At 39.7% G+C, this 26,582-nt stretch overlaps 1 protein-coding gene across 3 annotated transcripts in view; it reads left to right on the forward strand.

Annotated features, from left to right (window-relative positions):
• stk32a (serine/threonine kinase 32A) overlaps positions 1-26,582 on the forward strand; it is a 64,486-nt gene that overhangs the window by 15,137 nt on the left and 22,767 nt on the right. For all 3 annotated transcript variants that reach the window (XM_040032218.1, XM_040032220.1, XM_040032219.1), the window contains 2 exons: positions 5,810-5,983; positions 21,385-21,422. In XM_040032218.1, the coding sequence (XP_039888152.1) occupies positions 5,810-5,983; positions 21,385-21,422 (212 nt within the window). The remainder of the gene's footprint in view (positions 1-5,809; positions 5,984-21,384; positions 21,423-26,582) is intronic.

Below are 26,582 nucleotides of genomic sequence, written 5' to 3' on the forward strand. Positions count from 1 at the left end.
GGCAGCAGGTCACTAAAGACTTCATTCATATTCAACTGCCTTCCAAGTACCAGCTCCCCATGGTCAGAGAGCGACTGAGAGGGAGAGCACATTCACAAGCACCGTTTCTTTCTTTCTTTTTTGAAGAGACAGTGCTGAAATAGCTGAATTATAGAGCTGTATTAGTACTAAGTCAGTCGTCTCCAGATCGATGTTGATTATTTTCAACTATCATTAAAAAACAAAATACTTAATGCACTCTAATCGCAGCGCAAAAACCACAACCATAAAAACAGATAGGTCTGTGTGAGTGTACGATGGTTTGTCTCTTTTATGTGGAAGTCTTTGGCAAGTCAGTCACTCCTCCATTTCCACCCCACCCCCCAATTATGGCTAAGCCCTTTCAGTTTTTACCACCTTGTCTCTTTGACGGAAATCCTAGTGGGACAGGAAAACATGGAAACCTCAGCCAAGCGTGAGAGTTGGTTTTCTACTCGATTAAACTGGTTTCACGGACGGCTCTAGAGTGATATCGATTAACTTGATGACCTCGCTGCCCTGAAGCCAACACAAAGTTGTGAACTCATCAAGTAGTTGAACAAGTAATACATTGAACTTTCATATTAACGTATGTGTTATTACAATACATGGTTATACTGACCATTGATAATCTACCAACCAACTGAACCTATCCCTCAAAAAACTCTTGTATTTCTTTTTCCTTTAACAAATGACAGGAACATTTAAATCCTGTAATGCAGGTAAAGTGAGAGCGCCATCCACAGTTTGATTTTGAAACATTTAAAAAAATGCATTTATGCTCACACACTGCTTTATTAGATACACCTTAGTCCTTCTGTTACCTGCTTTAATTCTTCATGGCCTCGATTCTGGAAGGTGCCGGTAACATTGCTGCAGATTTTTAGCTGCACATCCATGATGCAAATCTCCTGCTCTACCACATCCCAAAGGTTCTCTGCTGGGTTGAGATCTGGTGACTGATGCCGTATGAGTACAGTGAACTCATTGTAATGTTCAATATCCAGTTTGAGATGATTTGAGCTTTGAAACATGGTGCATTGTACTGCTAGACGCAACAGAAGATTAGCACACTGTGGTCATAAATGGAGGCACATGTTCAGCAACAATACTCAGGTAGGCTGTGGTGTTTAAATGATGCTCAGTTGGTAGTAAGGGGGCTAAGCATTTATCCCCCACACCATAACCCCAACGCCAACATCCTGAATACAAGATACAAGGCAGCATGGATCAATGCTCTCATTTTGTTTTTATGCCAAATTCTGACACTGCTGTTCAAATGTTGAAGCAGAAACTAAGAATGACCAGAATATGCAACAATCTAATTTTCAGTTGTCCAGTTTTCCTTTGACGAGTAGTTATTTGAGTTATTGTTGCCTTCCTATCACCTCACTGCAATCTCATCCAGAGATCTATGCTCATTGGATATTTTCTCTTTTTTGGACCATTCTCTGTAAAACCCACAGATGGTTTTTCATGAAAATTCCAGTAGATCAGCAATTTCTGAAATACTCAGACTGGCCCATCTGGCACCAGCAGCCATGCCACATTCAAAGTCGCTTAAGTCCCCTTTCTTCCCCATTCGGATGTTTACTTTGAACTTTTGCAGGTGATCTTGACCATATCTGCATGCCTAAATGCATTTGGTATCTGGCATGTAATTGGTAATTAATGAACTATTTGGATGTATAATGAATTAAATGCAAAGAATAGGAATGTCCAATATTTGTGACCCTTTTTTCTCATATTTGTATTTTAGCCTATTAAAATATACCTAAATCGACACAAACAGAAATCCATAAGATTGGCTCATGATATCTCTAGTATACATGACATAAAATAAATAATTATTAAATAGTTAGTAGTAATGAATAAATTAGCAAGAAGCACATTTAATTCAGATGTAAAGATCAATTCCCCTGTCTTAAAAAAAGTCGCTGAACTCAGCACATTAGAAGAAATCATCTCTTTGTATACATATTAAACAAGTAACTCCTTTTCTTGTTTTGTGGCCAAGAAAAATGAGCAATTAATGTCCCGTTTGTGTCTCCTAAATACTTGTGACAGAGTCCTGTTGTATTCTTTACCTCCTTAAATTGGCTCAGTTAGAGGTATTTACACTCCATGTGTGTGTGACAGAAAGAGAAAAACACTAAGGTAGAATAAGAGAGAAGGGATGAGAGAAACAGGAGACAGCAGGAGAGCAAATGAGAAGCAAAGACAGTCAATCAAACGATTAGTAGATGGAGTAAAAATAGAGTCCATCCGACAAACACTAAAAGTTGTCTGGCGCAAAAAAAGGCCTATTTTTCCTCTATCTTGGTTTGGAGTCTTTGGCAAGATTTTCAGATTTTCAGTCATCAGTATTTCACACATTTTCAGCATCACATTTAAAAATTTGCATACTTGTTCCTGCTATTTAACTCCTTACAGTTTATTTTTCTATAATTCTTCTGTAATTGAGGTACGCAGTAACAGGATAGCACCTAGACTGGCATATCCAAATGTGTGGTTCATTAGTTCTTCACATATCTTTGTAAACAGAACTAGAGCAATATAATTAGCTAGAACATTTTTACTCTCCATGAACACAGTTGGAGTTGTGTCATCCGAAAAAACTACAAATCCTGCATCAAAGTCAAGCAATGCAGAGAGTGTGGTGTTAATATGATGCGGGTTTGATGTGTGTCTCTTCCTTCTGTGCCAGACTTAAGCGTCATATCGTTTTCCAACTCACTCTTCCTTTCTTTCATCTTTATGCACACACACAAGCATACATGCCAAACCACTCTGTCACTCTAGTTATATCTGCTGAAACTTTTCTTTTCCAGAATAAAATCTTGGTAGACTCCTTTTAAAGGTCCTCTTTTCTGAATACATTTTTATTCTCATTGTCCCAGCACAGCTATGTTTTGTACAATGCGTCATTATTCATTATGACCAGTTTTATTCTTCATCGCAACCTGAACTCTGTTAGACAAGCTTCTCTGTAATTTCTTTAAGACATCGTTCTTTAGAGTTTTTGAAGGACTTTCAAAGTACTTCTTTGACGTTTGGGTGCCTTTTGTTCTATTCTGTGCCGGATGACCCCCCACATTATTGAAGTCCAGGCTCTAGGGAGACCAATCTTTGACTGATTGCGTTCCATTGTGTGTTTTTCCATCCAGCTATGCTTTTACTACATTGGCAATTTGTTTGACATCGTTGTTATGCTGAAAAATGAAGCTGTTAACAAAGAGATACTTTCCAGATGACATTATTGTTGGATTAAAATCTGATGCGTTTCTGCCTTCGTAGTTCCATCAGTCTTAAAACTATGACAGAGCATCCACTGTGTTTTACAGATGGCTTTAAACACTTGCTGTTGTACCTCTTGCCAATTTCAAATATGGGTTTTTCACTCCATAAGAACTGTTGCACTGATTTTCACTAAAATTCTTCTGTAATATGACGTGCGTCAGCCTTTCCTACATCTACACACACTGAGACTTTCTGATGAGGCTTTTATTTTCTTATTCATAAGGACATGACTTCCAGATTCTGTTCATCTGCTGTAGATTTGTTTTTGGCTTGACACATTTTTAAGGATATGTTGCACACGATACTGAGACATGACAGGTTTTTGGCATAGATCTCTTTTGGAATCACCTTGTTGGTGCAAAAATAACATATTTTGCCTGATTCAATGTAGTTGACTTTTGGGTAAATAGGATATCCTAAAGAGAGTCAGAAATAGGATTATCTTTAGGATAAATATTTATTGTTGCATATAAATATATGCATCTCCAGGATGTCCATGCCACAGATAGTATTTCCAAACTCGGAGGCTGCGGCAATCAGATGTTGAGTGGTCTCAGCATTATCTGAGCCGTAGTAGACAGTTTGGAGTCAGCTTAATCAATCTCCATCCATCCAGTTTAGAAAAGCTTCACCTTCAGGGTGTTCACCAATACAGCCAAAAAAAGACATCCTTGGTCATTACACTTTGACTTTTAGCCAAGATGATCCTTTTCTGCCGGCAATAACAGAAATACTCTTTTCAAAGATGCAACAATTTCAGCTGTAGGCTGTTTGCATCCGATTAAATCCACATTTCAATCGAGTGTAGCAGCAGATCTGATATTTTATGCAAGATATGAACGTGGAAATGTAGGACACTGTGTTGCCAACTGTATGCAGAACAAAACCCTAGGCGAGCTTTGGAAAAAAAAAAAGCAGGCAGCTGCGATTTTTTTTATACAATTTTTGCATAAATTAGTCGTGGGTGAGAAACTAATTAAGTCATTGTTTAAATGGAGTGAACAAAAAGTGCATCCCCGGTGAGAAGCTCAGCATGTAAAATCAATTATTTGTGCAACAGCTACTCAAAGTGCAACGCAGCGGACTTCTCGCTGAGACAGGCTGGCTGTGCATGCTGGAGCTTCAGGGATGAGCAGACTGATGACCGCAGTCACACTCAGCGCATTCTTCACAGATTAACACCAATACAGGACTATATATAGGCAAATATTAACTACCGTGTACTGTAAAAACTGTAAAAACTATGCAAAATTGAGCCCACGGAAAATTTAAGAGGAAACAAGAATAGTTAGCAAGCTATTCATGATACAATGTCATGTGGAGACAACTAAGAAGGCACATTTTTTATCCTTGCCATACAAGTATAAGGATGATAGTGGCTCACATTATATTTTTAAATCGAGTGATGATGTACTTAAGTATATCTCAGGTGTATTTATATGTAATTTGAAGGCTTTGTGCAGCACTTTGGTCTTTATAAACGGAAGAAGATGGATGGATGGATGGATGGAATGATAGTTATTAAGACTGACTGACAGGTTATTATGATTAATAATTATGACCCAAACAAATAAGGTTGTAAAAGTAGACATTGTCCAATGTCTATTTTCTGTAAACTGTCATCTTAGAGGAGAATTTTGCATTTCAGCCTGGATTTTCCCATTGTTATGGCTTTTCAGTCAATCCAATAAACCCCATTCATGTAACATTTGTGCAACATAACATTTTCCTAAACATACCTGTACCCATGGAGCCACATGGATAGGGGAAACACCTGGAATTCTTCTTTAAGCTGTACAAAAGTGCTCAACCAAGAGTGTTGTTTTAGCTGTCTCCTGTGTAGCCACTTCTGTGGGATTTTCTCATTTCTCTGAGCCTTAAAAGTGTCATAACGACCTAGACCAAAGCATTCAGTTTACAGAAAGATTAGGGAACTGATCAGGGAACCATCCCAAACATCACCTGAGAGCAGCGAAAAGGGGAAAAGGCAAGAGAGAGGAAGGGAGAGAACAAAAAACCCCCAACCCTGACAGAAGGTTAATAAACTTTGCCACAGGCGTCACGTAGACAGCATTTTCTGCAATGTGAAAGACTGTGATGAGTGTTTTTCTTTAGGCCTGGACTTAGAGGAGCACCTGTCCTCTGAGAGTATGCAAGGCTTCCGAGGTTGTTTTTAATAGAGATCATGTTGTTAAAACCCCGAAAGGTTTTGCTGAACTCTTTGTTCTTGTCAAACTTTTTATACTAAGGTGTTACACACTATCTTAAAAAGGTTGATTTGCCTGAGGTGCACAAACCTGGCATGAGTTCAATTTGCGCTTGTTATCTTATTTTTTTGCTGATGGGTTTATCACCCCTTGATTCCCTAGTTCTTTTCCCTCCTCCTCTTACACGTCTCCTCAGTTTTTATTTCTTTCTCCAGTTTTCTTCGCCATTTCCCTGACTCTTTGTTACCATGTCACTCTTCTTTGTGACTTATCTTTCTTTATAGGTATTCCTTCCAAGATGAGGAGGACATGTTTATGGTGGTGGATCTGCTTCTGGGCGGAGACCTGCGCTACCACCTCCAGCAGAATGTGCACTTCTCAGAGAGCACTGTCAAACTCTACATCTGTGAATTGGCTCTGGCTCTGGGATATCTCCGCACCAAGCGCATCATACACAGGTAAGAGGTGTTTCTATAAACTGACATTTTTATAACTCAATATATAGTTTTTTGTAATTACCTTTAATGATACAGTTAAGGGTTTGTTGCCCTCTGTCTCTTCAAAAATAACAGGACGAAAATAGTCTTCAGCACGTGTCCTCCTTATGCTTCCTGCCTCATTTTTCACCAGAGCTTGGGCATTGCGTACTCCTCTTTTCTCCTTGGCTGTTTTCATCCACATAGTTTTCTAATACTGCTCCACCACAGGGCAAGGTCAAGATGTCTTGACATTAAGGTCATCCCTGACACAACAGTTTACCCTCTGCCAGAGACTACGGCCATTATCAAATGCGCCAGTTCCATCTATGTTGCTGTGTTGATGCCTTACTTAATTTTCAAAATGCAAGTTAAGTGCTTTTCAGGCAGAAATATCTGCTGTTATGGCAAAACCACAACTCAGAGAGCCAATAAAAGTGTGCCTACTGCCAAATGTTATTATTTTAAGTTGCTGAATAACTCAAAGTGCATGAGATGTTCCATTATTGGCTAACGTTTGCTGCCAAAATACATTAAGTACATTGAGTGTGCAAAATGTTAAAAAAAAAACTGCCTTACTCGTGACATAGTAACAGACAACAATACAGCAACCCTGTATCATACAAAGAACTCTCTTCATTTACCCAGTTTATGCTTTACAGGATAGTTTTTGTACATTTTATGAATTAGCAGTCCATGAAAATTAGCTATCAATAATGATGTTCACTGAAGCAATGTAATGTCTGTATTCAGAACACCACTTATTGGGAATCCACATTACCTGAGTTAATTCCCACTGACTCAGGCCTCTGTTTAGTGTTTCTGTCCTGAGAACAAGCTGTCTTCCAAAGCGGACCTTAAGGAAGGCAGCCAGACCCACTGTCTACACCAGATTGATGGAAAAATTTCCCATATAAAAACGGTTTTGATGATGGCTCAGCAGAATAAATCATCTTTTACCATTTTTCATTCATTGATTTTAGAGGGCACGACAGGTTTTAGATTGCGTGTCGATGGGCACACTTGATGAAATCCAGACACTACTGATTGACAGCAAAAACAGTTGATAAAATGCTTTCTGCGTATATTGGTCTTTAAAATTACTCCTCCACTCTGATGTCTGAGCAAAGACACAAACATAGGAAAAAGACCTTCTCAGATCATGACTAATAGGAAACATCACTGTAACAGAGAACACTAATTTATCAACACCCCCAGATAACAAATTACACCATTTAACGTTAAGCAGGCTACTTGCTCTTGTCCACGCTCTTAAACCTCCACAGGAAAGAGAGGAGGAGAAATAAGTGGGACGGATTAATAATTTGCTTATTCATTCAGCCCATTGAGGGTATGAATATTTAAATTATGTTTTCTATTTCAGTCCTGGAGAGGACAGACTTGCCAGTTGATGCGCAGGTGTTGGGGGCGTTTGTTTAGATGGAATCAACATCTTTTCAATCTGCATTCATTAGCTTCAAATAGGAAGAGGAGCTGAAAGTAACTCTCGGCTCATCTGTATGGAAATTGAATATATAATTTCCTCACTCAGACGTGGACGTGCTGACTTGGGTTCGCCGAGCGATTGCTTTTCAGTGGACGTTTGTGTGTGTATGCACCTGTCTATATGGGTATAAATACGAGACATACAGATTCTCTTTCCGTTGGTCTTTAATGATTTTGATGATAATTAGGGGAGCAGTGATGATAATGACATTAATCACATGCAACACGATCACATGTTAATTATGTCATTTACAAGTTTGATCATGCCAGAGGTAAAATACGCATGGCATTAGCTTCTTCCATATGATGGCTGGATATCAGCATACGGTACTGATGCTTCTACACACACGTGTGTATTTATATCGCTGTGGGGACATCTCATTGACATAATGCTTTCCCTGGCCGCTTACCCTAACCCTAACCATCAAAAATGAATGCCTAACCCTGATCCTTACCCTAAACCTAACCATAACCTAATTGTAACCCTGACACTAAAACCACATTTTGAGTCTCAAAAATGCCTTCAAACTCGTGGGGTCCCCACGAGGGCTGTTTGTCCCCACAAGTATAGTAAACTACCAATTTTTGGTCCCCAGGAAGATGTTAATACCCGTGCACACACACACACACACACATACATACACAAACCCCTTTACTATTACATATATTATTTAAGTTATTAGTTGGTAGAACATTAAAATTTCTCGGATTGTGTCTAGTTTGAGCTTGTGTTGCAGCTCGTATGAGCAAATATATTGTATGTTGTTATAATGTTGCTGGAACGAGACAATTCTACTACAACAGCAAAAAGCACTGGACACCAAGCAGAGCTCTTTGTTTGATCTCGTGCACGAGGGAGAGAACTGTGACGAGCGCCGTTCCTTCCGCTCGAACCCCAGTCACTCTCGTCTGTTCCCTCGTAACACTGCTGTAAACAAAGAGTACCTTGTCTGTGTGTATGTATAGATGTGTGTGTGTGTGTGGTCAAGATGTGACCCTGTGAAGACTCCCCAAAGCTGGTGCTAGGAGTCCAGCGGTCCACCTAAACAAAGGGCTCTTATACTTAAATAGATACAGAGTAGGTGTCCTCCTATACCATAAATCAGTAAGAGAAGGTACGACCTCTCTCATGACCTTAAGATATGTCTGTATGCCAGAGTGCTCTGGGAGGCACTCAGAGTCTTTGCAGGCTGCTAAGGATCAGACCTCTATCTTTATGCAATCAATTATAAAAATCTAAGCATATATGAGTATATATTTCTAAGCATAAATGACAATCCAACAATATAAACCTAACATATTTATGTTTGTTTTTTGAATCCGCAGCCAGTCAGATGCTTTCCAGATTGTAATGCATGGTGGATGAAAATCTGACAGTACTTTTATGTATTCATAATTCCATCCATTTTGAAAAGATCTCCAACACTACATGCTGAAAGACAGAGCCAACACCGTTTTACTGTTCCACTCGCTGTTAGACTTCTCTCCTGACCTCCTCTGTTATTATTACACTAATAATAATCACTAGTGAACGAAAACTTTCTAATTGGGATTCATGACTCCACATGATCTTCAGTCCAGTTCCTGTGCAATTTGGCATACCTCAGTCTTTACTTCCTCTTTCCCTTCCTCAAGAATGGCTTCTTGACAGCCGCCCTTCCACTGACAGCGTTTCTGATGAACCTTTGATGAACAGTAGATGGATAAAGAGCCAATGCATCTCTCAGGTCCCGTGTCAGATCTCTGCTGTGATATTTTACTGCTTTTTTCTTAAGATCTACCATAAATAGGCCTGGCAATTTGCCTTCCACTTGTTTTCTTACATTTTTTGAGGACAAACCGCACACACTGTTTATGATGCTAGCTCCTCGGGGATCACTTTGTTACAAAAATACAATGTGATCCCTGTAAAACGATGTTATCTTGGGCATTTTTCAAACTCAACTAAAGAAATTATTTGCTAAGATGTCCGCTATGTGTAAACACAACACTGGTTCATCCGTTGAGTTTGGACCTTTTTTTATGCTTGAATGATTCATAGGTCAGTGTTAAGTGGCTTAACAAGCAACAAAAATACATTCCCTCGCTTTGAAAGACCTTCATAACTAGAGAACTATTGATCAAGAATTACAAGAAATTACAAGAAAGTCTGATTCCTTAGAAGCTGAATGATGACATTATATTGATAACTAAATAATGGGAGGTGGCTCGAGGCTTTTGCATAGTTTATGTAGGTTTTGGTGTGGTTTGAGATCAGGGTAAATGTCTTTTATGCAGTTATGTCCCAGTTATATTCTGGGTACCATAATAACGAGACAACAATGGCAACATCAGCAGACATATCTATGTAATTTTCAATAATGAGTCCTTGCATAGTATAGTTTGCCGCTATATGGAAACATGAACGGTCCCATGGGAACATTCAATCTTAGCAACAGTCTTTCAGCTCATCCTGTAAGGAGGGAAATTAGTTCAGTGTCATCAAGGGACAATAGAGCAACCTCTGAGCATGAAACACAAAGTGGAAAAATGTTTAATGGAAAATAATATTACCTTAAAATAGACTTTGTAAGTTTGGTATTGCATATGCTATTACAGTACAGAGGTACAGGCGTTGAACAGGTTTTTAAACATGGAGCCATAAAACAGATTTGTACAATAAAATGAAGATGACACAGCTTATTCAAGTATGAGTGCTTTAAATTCCATTTGTCAGATATACCAATTCTACATTCTAGATGGTCAGATCTTGCACTACTGCATCACATCCTTTAGACATTAAACTGAAGCGGGAACTGTACCCAACTACCTGATACCTTTTACTTCTACCTTTTACTCCTTTATTTTGTTTTTAGTTCAGTATCACAGGTGTTAGTCAAAGGTAATCTTTATAAAGCAGTTAAGGGTATTTTTGCAGTTAAACAACAAAAACTCTCTACACACCTAGGCTTGTTGGAATATGTGTGTATCCATATGACTAGTTCAAAAGCACATATATAGTATATACATAGTGCTTAACGTGTTTATTAAGTCACCTGTCATAAAAACAAGCAAGCAAAAATATTTTTGAAATATGTCCAAAAAATGATTTAAAGCAAAAACTTACTTAATTTAAATTTTTATACCATACTTTTTGTATTTTAATTAAAAAACTAAATAATGGGATTTACTAGTCTATAGGCTTTATGGGCCATTAATATTTCTCATTTTCTGGTTCTCCTATATCTTGTAAACCTAATTCTGCATTGCTTACTGTTTAACATAAATCTCTGTGGGAAGTCTGAATTATTTACATTAGACTGAGTCTCAATTATATGACATCTTCAGAGACTTGACAAATCCTTCCAAACAAGTGGAAAGATAAATGGCAAGAATGCGGTGGGGGATGTGTGTGTATTTGTTTGTCCATGTGTGTGTGTGTGTGTGTGTGTGTGTGTTCTGTGGTTGTTTACCTCATCCCATCCTCTTTGACGTCAACAACAATTATCTGTGCATCCTCGGGTGCATTTCAGTGTTTCTTGGAATCCTCATAATGGAAAAACTTACATGTTGTCAACCAGTCTGTGCTCTTAACGAGTCAATATGTTGCAGTCAGGAAACAGACTTCCCATTAAAGTCGTTAAAGGATTAATTGTTTGGCTTTTTTTAAAATGCCTTTTAGGACTCCCCTAAGTTAAAGCTTCAGTTAGGAATTATAACATATAAAGTCCGATTTTTTTTAAAGTGCATTTATTGGGCTTTTAGCCTTTATTGTGTTAGGATAGTGGAGAGAAGACAGGAAAGCCCACAAGGGAAAGCATGCAGGCCAGATTCAAACCAGGCCTCTGCTTTAACACTATGGGTCACCTACTCAACTCAGTAAGTTAAACCCGAGCTACATGCAAGTTTAGTAAATAGTTACTTGACATTCAAATGAGGCATTAAGTTCAAAGGTTCTTCAGATGCTCCTTTATTTTGAAAGGGTCCCCACATGAGGCAGAACCACATGTTTGATTTGACAGAGATATTGGATCGGCACTAGGCTTACACTTGCTTGTGACCCCTTGAAGCTGGGTTTGTGTCTCATCTCAGTCTCAACTGGGGGACTTTCTGTGTGTTAACCACTACAGCGTGGAGCCACAGCTGTGCCAAAGTTGCTGAAAATTACAAGCAGTGCATGAAAACAAGCACTTATATGGTAGAACTTTAATAATATGTTATAGCACTGATTGCTGCTGCAGTGCATGCAATTATAGATTCTTTTATTAAAGTTGTCTTCATTTGCTATCTGCACTGCTTTTTTAATGTACTGAGAGATAGCAATGTGACGAACTCTGACTGAGTGAGACTGGTAGTGCAGTACATTCATCTTAAGCAACTGTAGTTGATGTTCTCTTTTCCATTTCCATCATCTTACAGCATCCGAATGTTGAAGCTTCACAAGGACACTGTTCACTTTTCTATTAAGCTTACTACAAAACTCAGTCTGTCACACCTAATCACATCTCCTCATTTCAAGGCAAAAGTCTAAATTGCATATACTTGCATCATCAGATAGGCGTGGAGCTTTTGATCAGATTGCCTAATGGCAGCCAGACTGATATAGAATGTGATGATTTATTAGCTAAGCTTGAGCCAGAACCCCACCAGGGTACCAGCTAGCTGCATTTTGAGTTTGCTGCTCACCACAATGGCAACGAGGTGCTGGACATTGGCTTTGACAATGCGCGGTTTATTAAAGGATGAACAGGAGGGTTTGTATTCAGGCCAGCATGCGTTTGCTGCTATGCCAATTGGCCAGGATGGCAGCAGAGGTTCATGGACTCAGTTAAAGGGGTATATTTGAGTGATTTTTGGGCTGTAGTCAGTTGGTCACCACCACATTTTTTTTCATCAGCCACTTCAGTTGCCCATTGTGTCCTCATGATAGCTACAGTGCACTAGAGTGCTGGGGGGATTCTAATTGTTTTGGAGAAAGATCCAAACTACAATAATGGTACATTTTGTTTGACCAAGTCACTTTTTAACTTGCAATAAGATTAACATTTTATGACATGAAACATTTTTGCTCCTTCTAATCCGGGAGGAGCACCTTTCTTTCAGACAATCTGTGCAAGGGGAAGGAGCATCTCTCACTTGCTGTGCAGCACGCTGGAGGACTGTGCTTAGTGAAAATGGTGGAAACGACTAAATTTTCAAAAGTGTGGCTATACTTAAATATAATCAATGCTGGCATTACAACAAGAAATCTGCACGTACATTACATCCTGCAATGCATGTATGGAAAAATTCATACAGGTATGTACCTCGGCTCCATCTGATGCTTTCATGGATATGCCTGGTAAAGCTGTAAGGACCATTAATATACAGATGATTTCTGTCATTCATATAGATAACTTTAAAGTTAACAATACAGTGCTCTGAGACTAATAATACAAAGTAACCAGTAATACAAAGTCTAATTGCTTTAATATAAACAATTTCTTATTAAAAGGACTTGACAAATATTAAATTGGTCTTACATTGTTATTATGTTGTATTGTTTCCTGTGGGATAGACCTTTGTTCTTGTCCAAAAAGTATTTTAAAAAGCTTCAAACTAAACTAGAGATGCAATGATCAACCAGACAGGAATTGATATTGGCAGATTTTTAAGCATTCTTGGCCCTGACCCGCTGGTTAGCCTCATGTATAACCAGTTGCTAGCTGGTCGCTTTCATGCATGCACAACATCCACACAGTACTGCCGTTAAGTAGACACAAACACACACACACTTGTAGCCACATGCTATGTTGTTAGCGGGAAAGCTCTTCCCTCTGAGTTAAGATGAACACCACAAACGAGATTGTAAGAACAAACTTAATCAGATACTTAAATTGCTTTCATTCAGCTGAACACAAACATTTGAAAGAAGCCAACAAAGGTTAAGTGGCTAAAACTATCCAGAACTTAGAGTCAGCCACCAGCCAGCAGCCTCAGAAACAGCCTCAGTATGAGCATAAGCATTGGTAACTATCAGACCAAGTGACATGAAACATCTTCTGGACCTAAAAACTAAGTCAAAAGAGTCAAAAGATGCTGAAAAAACTGACAGATCCCATTGTTTGCTTTTGCCTCTGTGTGGAAACTAACCAGTCTATTTATTGACATTACTATTTCTTATTAAATGAACTGAAGCATACTGAGACCCAGCTGTTGCAGCAGCAACCCTATTTCAGCTAAAGAGGCTCTGCAAGCTTTGCAAGCTCTGATCTCTTCCCCTCATCTCCTCTTTGAGCCTCTCTCTCACATGTATACACACATGCAGTACACTCTACCTTTCCCTCATAATCTCTTTCATTATTGCTGCCTTTTTTCACCTCTTGTGCCATTTCCTCTTCCAGCTTCCTACTGTATTTCTTATCCATGCTCTACTCTTGTACATCCTCGTTCTTTGTTTTTTCTTGTGGATGGTCTCTTTCTTTCTCAGAGGGAGTGGCACAAACATAGCTGTGCTTCAAATAATTTATTTGCTCTTTCCGCCCTCTTCTCCTCAAGAGACCTTTTGCTAAGCTGCCGAAAGGGAATATGATCTTAATTCACCTATCTGCTTAAGTGAAGGTGAAAGGAAGTGGGTCTTCTTGTGCTCTAAAAAAAGGAGAAAACATAGTAAATGGTATGCATGGTTGCAGACAAAGTCATTACTCTTACTCTCCATCAGCTGTTTGAGATGGAGAGCATTTGTCAGGTCTTCAAGTGAAGTATCCTTTATTCATGGAGCGTGTTAATGTTTTATTTCCCAGCAGATGAAGAAAAAGAAAAAAAAAACAGGAGGGAGGGAAGAGAGGGAGAGAGAAATTATATGCTCATATTTCATAAATGGAGATTAAAGTGCCAGCTGGTACTAGCTTTCCTGATTTCCACCAAAAAAAAAAAAACCAACCCAAAAACAACAACAAAAACAAAAAAAAAAAAACGGTGAATTGAGCGTTATCTTTTTCGAAAATCTCCTTCAGCTCAGCCTCAGCTCACAGTAGCAGATTAAAGGATGGGAGGAGGTTTGTGCTGTGAACACGATACTGTTTACAAGCAAGTCTGTTCCAAAAAGATCACTAATTGGCTGCTTGTGTATTTAATTCACAAGTGTTCTGTAGAATTTAAAAAAAAAAATAGAAGGAGGAAGGAGAAAGCAGCACATTCAGGAAATCTGAGGCAGACTGAGAGACAAGAAGAAGGTGATGAAAGACAAAGAAAAGAGGCAGGGAGAGAGAAAAAGATGACATTTTATTTCTTTTGCAACAATCTCTGAATGTTTCTGACTCTGTGAATTATTCATCACCAGTAATTGTGATGTGAGTTTTTAGCGCTGACTGGCTGCTTCTCGTGTCTGCTCACCGCTCGCCCAGAGTCCGGGAACTCGTCATGGCCAACTTTGTTAACCGGGTCACAGTCGGCATTTATTGTTGAATAAAGAATGAACGTCTCTCTTCTCAACTGTTGGTGCACGCCAAATATTGTTTACACATGTGGATAAACTAGAGGACAGAGACACACACACACACACACGCACACCTGTCTCTTTCTCGCACTTGTCAGAGCTGCTTGCCGTTAACAGGAAGACGAAAGGGTGGATGAGAGATGCAGCAGTTTGTTGGATTGGAGCAGTTAGTCTCTGTGGATCAAGTTGGGCTTTCAATTCACGTTCAAAGGCAGCGGCTGTCTGACTCGCTCTTCAGTGGCTGGTGGGCGTGGGTGCTGAGAACTGAGGGATTCTGACACTGTGTGAATCTGTGGTCGCGTGCATATTTCTGCACACAAACTGTGCATATCTGTGTTCATGTGTGTATTGCTTGTTGGGAGAGTGTGGGATGTAGCTGAGCTGAGGGCTTTCTGGGGCTTCCAGAGCTCCTCCACTCTCCTTTGTGACAGAGGGGGAGCGGCACGAGCTCATACAGCTCCCCGCTTTTATTCCAGAGGGGAGAAGCTACTAAAGCGGCCGAGCCATGAAAGAGCCTGTGATTAAACTGCCAGCAGAAAGCTAGTACCGCCAATTTCACCGTAGAAGCTATGAATCACTTTCTTTTTAACGTGGAAAACAGCAAGATTTAAAGGTTTCATAGCAACAAATTTTGCATTTTGTTCAAAGATTTAACAAAAAACTAAAAGGAAAAGTCATGATGCCAGGGCTGGGTGTGTAGTGATTTTAAGGTTTTGCCCCTTAAAATAGTGATTTTCATTATTTCACATTAAATGGACTAACCGACTGTTAAATAATCAAGAAGATAATGGTCAAGTTAAATTGTAATAATGTATTTGCTATGTGGCTTTAAATGTTTGATTTGGCTTCATTCTTTAGATCTTCCTGCAAATTAACAATACAATAAATACAACAATGAAGTCATAGTCACAGGATGTGCGTGTGGGCTAATTTTAGACCGACTGCTTAGTGTTTTTGTCATCGCATGTGGCAGATTGTTTGCCACTTTTACCGCAACATGTCAGAACAAGTCTGGCTTTCTTCCCCTAAAATCCCCCCAGGAGCCTTTACTGCTTCACAGTTCACATGTAAGCAGGTGTGCTTCTGTCTTGTTGGTTTCGGCATGTGTATTATTACATGTGCTTTTTTTAATGGTCTGACCTGTGTGTGGGTGTGAGTGTGCGCACAAGCCTCTGTTCTCAGGTGTGTTGGCCTGGTCGAGTATCAGCGTGGTGTCGTATGACCAGGTACAGGGCTCAGTTACTCCTCTGCCTCTCATAGCATGCTGTAATGAGGCCATTAGATCCTGCTAATAGCTTGTAGGGTCAGTCAACTGAGAGAAAAGCTAAGGGGATCAGCTTTCACTGAGCTTCTCTGGCCCTTCATCAAATTCCTCACTCAGAGGAGCCCAAAATTTTGGTCACTTTTTCTATTTCACACTTTATCCCTTTAATCCTACTTGTTTAATTTGCTCTTTGTTCCTTTCTTACTTCATTTTCCCCTAGCTTCCTATATTTCTTCCTATTTCTTATTCATACCACACTCTCTCATTCGTCCTTTGCTTCATTTTCTCTGTTTATCCATACAGAATATCAATGATCTATGCATTCTGTGTTTTCTTAAATTGCCACTGTTCCCGCTGTTTCTCCCGATTTAATACTCTAGCTCTTTAATTGCATGCCTCATTTTTTTTTAGCTTTTATGACTTAAACACTCTTTTAGTGTGGCTATTAGACCTCAAATTATTTCTTCAAATTTAGCGCTTTTATCCCCTCTATTTAAATTTGTATACAGGACTTTAGATATAAACTTAATATCTCTGTGCAGAGCGTCACAGCTGTCAAATTATATGTAAACTGTCATGATGCATGCACTTTTTACTTTTGGCTGAGAGAAGTTATTTAAAAAACACCTTGTTCATCTAAGCAACAATTCTGCAGTACTCCAGCAGTGACAAACAATGGCTGATGATTACAAGTTTTTATCTCACAGTTTAGTGGTTGTCAGTGCAAGAACGAAATATATTAGTTTTTTCCCCCCTGCAATTTCCATTATAGAAAGGAAAGGAAACAACTATAGCTCTTTCATCCCTTTTGCTGTGGATTAAGGTGTAACTTAACCAAGCAGTCCAGTCGTCACACAGTCCTGGTGTGGCTAAGGCTAAAACAGACACATGTGTTTTTTAGCACTAATAGGTGCTGCATTGCAGTTATCCTGGCTAATGCACACCTGACAAGAGCTAGCTGAAATGACCGGGTGAGATGTCTCATGTCCTCTGCAATGAAATTGGATTTTAGGCCATAGTGACCAGATACCTCACATCCAGATCACTGGAAACTAAATAATGGGAATTATTTTTCAAAATCCCAAGAATACTGAATGGGCTTCCACTACTCCAACTGTGATTATGTGGTCATAAAAACAAGGTAAATGGCAGAGTAAACATTCTCTGATTTAGTGCTGAGTCAAGGAAAAAAAACCCTGTGAATACTAACACTGCTTTTTTCCCTAGACAACATTAGTGCAGAGCCGTCTGACCTCCTTTTGATTATGTGTGATTGAATTTATGTCAGCTGCTGTGAAAGAAAACTAGCATTTAATTCATGGGTCTTTCAACTGAATGCAAATTAGAATTGGTCAATGGGTTTTTTAATCCCTAGGTTTATAAAAATATTGGCACTTCTTTTGCAAAAGCACTTTTATAAAGGGTTCAGCCCAACCAGTGTGTGGGACAATTCATTCTTTTGTTATATTTTAAACAAGAATATGTTATGTTATTAGCTTAGTTCCCTTTAGCTTGTCTAAAACTGTGACTTGAAGGTGAGTTGAAGAGTTTTAAGTAATCAGCAGAAATCCCTGTAATTGCAACTGTAGCTGGATGGATGGGTGGATTCTACGGATCATGTGAGTTTTTGAAAATACAATGGGAATATTTTCAAGTCAAAACTTGCTGTTTGCTTGCTCATTTATGTCGACTGCCAAAAGACAAAGTCATTCGTGGTCATCATGGTCATCACCTCTATCTCAGCAGCTCGGCTTTTACCATGCACCAACTCCTAATGAGACTTGCCGCTTTGCTTTATCTCTTAAGCCAGGTGTGTCGGCCCCTGCTGCTTCCCGTGGCATCACAATGACAGCTTGGCCTTTAGCGGTAAAAGATGCTCCCTTGTTCTCACTTGCAGTGTGCTTTTTTAGCGGCGACACATGCCCCTCCTCTCCCCCTCAGTGCCAGCCTTTGAGGCAAATGTCAGCTAATTAAGGGTTACATGGTCGACCTTTCTTACCCCCGCCTGGGCCTGTGCCACTCGATCTGCCAGAGAGCCAAGTCTAATGCTACAGGTTCTCCATGTCTCCAAGAGTGTTCAACACACACAGACACAAATGCACACAAAGCCACACAGAGAGCCCAGGTCAGTGTGGCCTTTGATATGCTAAGTCCTGCTGTGCTCCTATATGCAAAAGACATAATTAGATGAGACACCCACTAACAGTGAGGATGCGCAACCCAATATGTGTAAGGTATTATTCAAACACTGATAAAACTTCATTTAGCATGGACTACTACTATACTGTTTCTGTCTCACATTATGAAATACACCCATAGCCTGATTACAGATCACATTTTTACATGAAAAACACTCAGGTCAATTGATTGTGTTATCATGATCCGATTTAATGCAAACACAATATGCTCCTCTTAGATGTCTTCATTTAGTAAAGTTGATGTCAGAACGAATGCTGCTAGATCATCAAGCAACAGTGGAACATTTGAGGAGGGCTCTGAATATTGAATATCATTGCTCCAGTTCAAAGCATTTTAGAGCAGTGGTGATATGTTCCAGAGACAAGAGAACAGAGTGCAGTTGAGAACACAATGTACCCTTCCAGTCTTTGAATCCAGTCTACAGCCACACCGGCACATCAGTCTCACACAGGGAGGATGGTAATTAGCAGAATATGACACTGTTTAAGTTTGTGCTTTTGTGTGTGCCTGAAGAGTTTTAGGTTTCAGTGTGTTTGCTAGAAGGCACCAAGGTGAAAAGGTGAAATGCAAAGAAGTGTGTAAGCACATAGGATATTAGGAGTAGTCCCAGTGGAGCAGACAGAGTCATGGTATGGAAAAGACAGATGACGGTGTCAAATACAGATAAATGAAAACAAGGAAAAGTGGAGAATAACGATGCTTTGAACTTTAAAAATGGCCAGGAGGGAAATCATTGGACACTGAACTGTTCTTTGAAGTTGCTGATTGTCATCAGGGATCTTGGTATTGTTGCAGATGCCTTTGTCACTATAACAGTTTGGGAATCAGCAGTCAGTGTTTCTCTGTTCAAATTAATTTCCACCCTGACAGTTAACTTCCTGTAGTTCTATGGATTCTTTTTTTTTTAGTACACGTTACTTAGTCCTCTTGTTTTCAATGAAGAGGAGAAAAGAACGCACTATATTAAAAACATAAAACTAAAAATAGGAACAAAATCTCCTAGCAAAAATAATCTGTGTGATAAATGAATATTTTTTTCCAGTTAAAAAATAAAACAATAAGATAAATAAAAATAAAATGTAACGAAATTGAAACTTTTACTGGAAGCAGATTCTTTCTTTCTTTTTGTGTGCTTTATTTTATTTTTTGCTCATTAAATAATCTTTTAAATGCTTTGAATACCTCATAAGAGTAGAACAGGGCTATTTATATTTAAATTACAATTTAGATCTAATTCCACAAACATACATTGCTTCAGCAGGACAGTGAGGTGTTACTGTGGTGCTTCTTGATGATAAACACCCACCAGCCACTGTTGATTACACTTGTTAAGCTGCTTATTAACACAAATGTCTCATTGCTTGGCAGCAATTAAGTTTATCTGGGCATATAGAAATGTTTAAGACGACCTGCTGAGGTTCAAAGCGGGCTTCAGAATCGGGAAGAAAGGTGATTTAAGTGACTTTGAACACGGCATGTTTGTTTGTATTAGATAGGCTGGTGTTTTCCCACACAACCTTCTATAGTGTGTACAGAGAATATCTGAAAAAGAGAAAATATCCAGCGAGCCACAGTTCTCTGACTGAAAATGCCTTGTTGATTCCAGAAGTCAGAGGAGATTGGCTAGACTGCTTCAAGCTAACAGGAAGGCTCAAATAGCCACTTGTTAAACCAAGGTATGAAGAATCTGTGAGCACACAGGTCAAACCTTGTAGCAGTTGGACAAGAGCACACTGAGCGTCACTCCTGTCAACTAAGAAAATAATTCTGAGGCCACAGTTGATTGGAAAAACGGTGAGGAGTCTGAGTCTCGTCATCAGATCTCAATTCAGTATGCCATCTTGGATGGGAGGTTTGCCTCATGGATGTCAAATTTGCAGCAACTCCATAGTCCAGTACTAATCAGCTATAAAGTGCCTAGTAAGTGCACGTTGGGTTAAAAAACATATAAAAATGTCGGCCGTCCCCCCCCCAAAAAAAAAAAAAAAACGTGGTAGAAGATAGGAGAAAAACAAGCACATGGTGCGGAGAAGCTGTGACTTTTGAAAGGGTCTCGGTCCACACCTGCCACTCTTCTCAGGTTTCAGGTTTCTGCTCCCACAGTTTAACCTGACGCCCCCCGTTCTCTCATAAATAGTTAAGATTCATTTGTGTTCATCACACAGCGAATGTAAGAGATCACCATTTTAAAGTTTCCTTATTAAATATTGTTTTTTGCTTAAGTGAAATGATTCAAAAGAACTGCATGCCAGTCAGCTGTACATTCACCTCCTTTTTTAAGCAGATATAAGGCCTTTTTAGGATAAAGAAGAGAAGAATTAAGTAATTAATATGAGTAATCTCAGCTCCTTGGCAGAGATGACAGTGCCACCTACAGAAACTCAAACGTCACCAGCAGCAAATAAGACATCAGAGTACCACCCACGCTGTTTTATTCACAGGTGAACTGCGGGAATTGCTATGCACACCAGAGCCTTGTGCGCTTATCACAGTGGATGACGCAACACACCAACGTTTCAGATTTCACAGATTACTACTTTAAAGAAGACGTTATCACACAATTCCCCTGATTGCACTAAAATGACAACAGCTTCAAAGTTATAGCCTTAGTTGGATAAAATGTTTAATGTGAATGTGAAAGCGTTCTTATAATTGTGATTTTGATGCATTTGAAACTCGTAAGCTTTCATTCTCCTGATTGGATCTCGAGCATCATAGTCATTTTCTAAGGTGTCTGTTCAACAAGTAATCAGTACTTTGATCTACTGTTTATTTAAGAAACACTGTTTTTTTTTTTATCATTTTGATTATTTTGGGGTTTGCAAATCCCAATCATGCTTCTTCTACAAATTGTGCTGCATATCTGCACAACCACTTTGTGATTTACAAACACAAATCTGATTCCGATTTGTGATATCCGAAGATTAATTTTACTGTATTCTCTGTGTCCCTTTTCAGAGACATCAAACCTGACAACATACTACTAGATGAACATGGTAAGATGCCCTGTTTCTTTATATTTTTTTATTAATTAATTAATTTCAGTGTCAGTGAATGAAATTTCCATCAAAAAGACTCACCGTTAAAAATTCAACACTTCAACTGCATCTAACTAAGAATTTCACCCAACTTCTAACCTCTGGGTTGCACAATTGCACAGATCAAAGTAGCTGCAATGCACAGAGACAGCTTTCACATTTACTGACTAGATAGGTCTTGCAACACAAAGCAGCACAAAGCGGGAAAATGCCTCTTACCAGAGAAGGCCTGCACAAGTGAAATCTTATGTTTTGTCCAAACTGTCAGTTTGAGTTGGCTGAAGCTGTGTGACATTTAAGCGAAGCTTTTTTTCTTTCTCTCTGAACCATGGGATGAAATAAAATGGAGCGATGTAACGGGGAGTGGAAAACAAGGTTATATTCATCATGTCTTCTCCATGTGCGAAAAGAGAAACTTAGAATTCTTGTGTGTGTGTCAGAAGGATGGAATTATTGATAGAGTTTCATAACAGGTTTTAGTGTCAGCTCTCGATTCAGTAAGTAGACGATGTTTTATTATTCTGTATTCTTCACTGTGAAGAAAAGAATGGGAATTGTTCTTATGTAAGAACGGCAAAAATAAGCTTGAATTCCAAATGTTGTTATACGAGGGAAGACTCAGTCATGACACTATGACACACAGTCGCTTAAAGTTCAGGGATTCAATCTAGAAGCATACCGTAAGTAGATAGCTGCGAAAGAGTCCGGAGACAACATTTCAAATGCAGCATCGTCCAGGTGGATGTTATTGTGAGGTATATTCTTGACAAATGGGTTGCATAGTTGTGGATTGTGAGAACAGGTCCTACTAAAGGATATCGGGCTCTGGTGCCACCTTAGTGGATTTTTTCATCTGACACTTTGGTCAGATAATTAACCTGCTGGAGGCCAGTTTGTTGGGCTCTGGTAGTGCTCCTCCTGTTCCTCATACAAAAAAGCAGATTCTGATCCTGCTGCTGGGTTGATGGTAAATGGCCTGTATTTGTATAGCGCTTTACTAGTCCCTAAGGACCCCAAAGCACTTTACACATTCAGTCATCAACCCATTCGCACACAGGTGATGGCAAGCTACCACAGCCGCCCTGGGGCACACTGATGGAGGCGAGGCTGCCGGACATTGGCGCCACCAGGCCCTCTGACTACCACCAGCAGGCAACGGGTGAAGTATCTTGCCCAAGGACACAATGACCGAGACTGTCGGAGCCAGGACTCGAACCGGCAACCTTCCAAATACAAGACAAACTGCCAACTCTCGAGCCACGATCACACGATGGCCTTTTGTGGCCCTGTCCAGCCCTCTATGTTTGAAAGCACCCATCTTTGTATCTTCACCACTTTTTAAACTGTCCTTAGAGACACAACAAACCTTCTTGGGAAGAATGTGATGGGTGTGCAATTTTGAAAGATTTGGACTATCTGTGCAACCTGAACGGGCTACAGGTACCACTCGTACACAAGTAAAAACATGGTATTATTAAAAAAACCGATCTTATTTATGCATTAATTATATTTTTATTATTATATCATATTTATTTGCACTTGTCTTTTAAGGTCATGCTAGTTTGTTTGTCATATTCCTATTTTCTCTGTTTCACCGTGTTACAGGACTGCAAATGCATCAATTGCTCTGCAGTAGGTTTTAAATCGAACTTAACAGGGACACGACTTTTAAGGTGTTTTTGTTGGTTATCATTATAGCAAAGGCTGTCTAGCAGTGCACTGCTGATATTTAAATCAGTGCATAACTAATTCACTAACTAGACTGGAGAATTATTTCCTTTGTTTTAAAAAGCCGCCTCACATCAAAGTGTCCGTTTTGTTCATATACTGCAGTGTAGTGCACACATGCACAGACACACACCCCTAAACTCCTTAGATATCAGAGGGCATGGGGCAGCTGCTCAAGAGAGCCAAAGGGATATGTGGGATGGCAGCCCTGCTGTCACAACAGGCAGACAAAGAAAGACAGACAGAGAAAGAGCGTGAGGCGAGGATACGACACAAAGGAGGAAAGTGATGAACACACATTTCTGAAAAGATTTATCAAAGGAGAAAAAATGCAACAGACAGACAGAGATGCATAAGGAAAGAACAGAGATAAAAGCGAAAAGCAGAGAGAAAGAGCATTTGAGGGAGGGGGGGGGAGGCAGCATTGACAGCTCCTGCCTAATTTCCACAGGACAACAGACGTTCACTTGTGGTTCCTGCCTGTATGTGTGTGTGTCCTTTAAAACTCACTAAGCACTTCTCTCCTCGTCATGCATTCTGCCCACACTCTTGTTTTTTTTCCCTGCATAGACCTTTAGTTTACCTCTTCACTGAAGTCTAAAACAGCATGAGGTGTCAGAGGGGGGTAGCAAGCTGTTTGCTTCTGCATTTTGAAAGCTGGAATTGACCTGTGCTCCTGTATCCCTCTGGGAGCTGCTTCATATAGAGAAAAACAATTTACTCGTGCACATGTGACGTTGCTTTGTTAAACAGCATAGCGCTTAGGATGCTGAGTGAAGCTCCAGGAGGGCCAGGTCTATTTTATCCTCTGTGAGATTATATGCACCTTTCCTACGAAAACGAACACACAGCACATTAAAAGAATATTGTGATTGAAACCACGGGTCTCTTCTCCACAACCTAACAAACACTGATAATTGCATCTGCATACGTATGGCACGTCAGCTCACATCTGACTCATAAAAGGTAGCATGCGATCGTTCTGTTTTAGAGAAAGCAGGGAGCTTTCAAGCTAACACACACCTGCAAGCTAAAATAGTAATGACTTCCATGTGTGTGTCAACTAGCAATTTTCACGGCATGAAAAACTATCACTTGAAATTGAAATTGGTGTTCTGGAATACTGGCTTTTACCTTAATGAGGAACATTAATGATTAGTATGCTTGAGGTTACTTTAACAGTCTCTACATGTGTTGAGTGAAGGCAAAGCATGTCTTCATTAAAACAATTAGATATGCTTTATTTTTTCATTATTTCACCATTATGATTTGACAGCTCAAGTGCCTCTTGTTCATTGTGGTATTATGTGGCATAAATCAGATTGCACAACAGCGTTTCGGCACACGGGGATTTGAAAGGTGGAAAAGGTGGCACCTGATTGCAGAGTTTACACACACTGTGGTGAGACAACCTGACACCAATGTCACAAACAAAGATTAGTACACTAGCGAGATACTGACTGAGAAAAGCTTATTTCAGCAGACTTCAATCCATGGTCTTTGTTTTGGCATTACCTCAACAACAGCTCACAGATCAAAAAGATTATGAATATTAACACATTAATTCCAAATATTTCTGATGCAGAACAAAATCCTTTTTGGCTCAAATGCTTTCAGTGTAATAATATTAATATAAAAAAGACTGAAACGAGGCACCAGTGCTGATTTAGTTGAGGTTCTAGACAGTTTTATTAGGAAAAAATAGAGATGCACTGTGTTATGCTGTTTAAATAACACTTAAGAATAAACTGTAGGGGTAGTTTTCTTTCAGTCCTCAGATGGGCATTGCAACTGAAAACAGTCATTGGTTAAAAGTGTATTAATGAAGAAATCTCTGGTTGCTTACATCTCACATGTAGTGCACAATTTGCTGGATGATGTCACTTTTTGGGAAAAGTTCCCAAACTTTATGCTGTATGGCCCTGCAGTAAGTGTTAATACACATAACTGTGGCTACAAAAATGGATCCAAGAAATTGATTTGGGTGCATGTTGTGAGGTATTGGTAATGAAAGCCATACTAAAAATAGAAGCGCTATGCAGCAGCAGGATATGGCCTAAGCAAAGCTTGACAGTTGTCGTGGTAATCCCATAAAACACATTAGATAACTAAGCCACCAGGCCTCCTGCTGAACCATTGTTTAGTGGCCACTTAAACACTCACAAGCAGGGACAGTGGGAATGGTACTTTAAAATAAAAAAGAATCACCCAGGGATCCACTTAAGCTTAACTCATAATGCACCCCACGAGTCAAGAGCCGCTACTTTATTAAATCCATCCACTGTAACTGGCAAGTATTCCATGGATGCCCAACTGTTGTGACGCACCTCTTATGAGGTATTCAAAGCAATTCATTAAAATCCTGCTGCTTAACACGATCAACAATAGGGAGTTGATTGATGATTTGAGAAAAAAAAGGTACTCATACAAATACAAATACACACTCCACTGTTAAATCAATGTATACTACATTGTATACCACTTATTCATCCCAATCATTAAATTCGGCAGTTCCAACCACTTTCATGGCCACAGGTGTATAAGATCAACTACTGAGGCATGCAGACGGCTTCTACAAATATTTGTGAAAGAATGGGTCGCTCTCAGGAGCATGGTACCGTGACATGATGCCACCTGTGCAACAAGTCCAGTCGTGAAATTTCCTTGCTGCTAAATATTCCACAGTCAGCGGTTAGCGGTATTATAGCAAAGGGAGTGAGAGCAACAGCAACTCAGCCACGAAGTGTTAGGCCACATAAAATCATGGAGAAAGTCAGCGGATGCTGAGGGACACACAGGTCACCAGCTTTCTGCAGAGTCAATCACTAAAGACCTCCGAACTTCGTACACCTTTCAAATTAACTCACTCACTCATCATGGAATTGGTTTCCATGTCTGAGCACCTGCATCCAAGCCTTACAACATCAAGCGCAATGCAAAAAAGTCTAAAGCAGCAGTGTAAAGCAATTTGCCACTGGACTCTAGGGCAGTGGAGACGTGTTTTCTGGAGTGACAAATCATGCTTTTCCTTCTGGAAGCCTAATGGACGAGTCTGGGTTTGGCAACTGCCAGGGGAATGGTAATTGTTTGACTGCACGGTGCCAAGTGTAAAGTTTGGTGGAGGGGTGATTATGGTGTAGGGTTGTTTTTTAGGAGTTGGGCTCACCCCAGTTTGGGGATGGTCCCTTCCTGTTCCAACATGGCTGTGCACCAGTGCACAAAGCAAGGTTCATAAAAACATGGATAAGCAAGTTTGGTGTGGGAGAACATGACTAGACTGCACAGAGTCCTCATCTCAGTCTGATAGAACACCTTTGGGATGAATCAGAGTGGAGACTGCAGGCCAGGCCTTCTCACCATCATCAGTTTATGACTGATATTAAACCCTAT

Source organism: Simochromis diagramma, unplaced genomic scaffold, assembly GCF_900408965.1.
Source record: "Simochromis diagramma unplaced genomic scaffold, fSimDia1.1 OVJJ01000216.1, whole genome shotgun sequence".
NCBI classification, from domain to species: Eukaryota; Metazoa; Chordata; class Actinopteri; order Cichliformes; family Cichlidae; genus Simochromis; species Simochromis diagramma.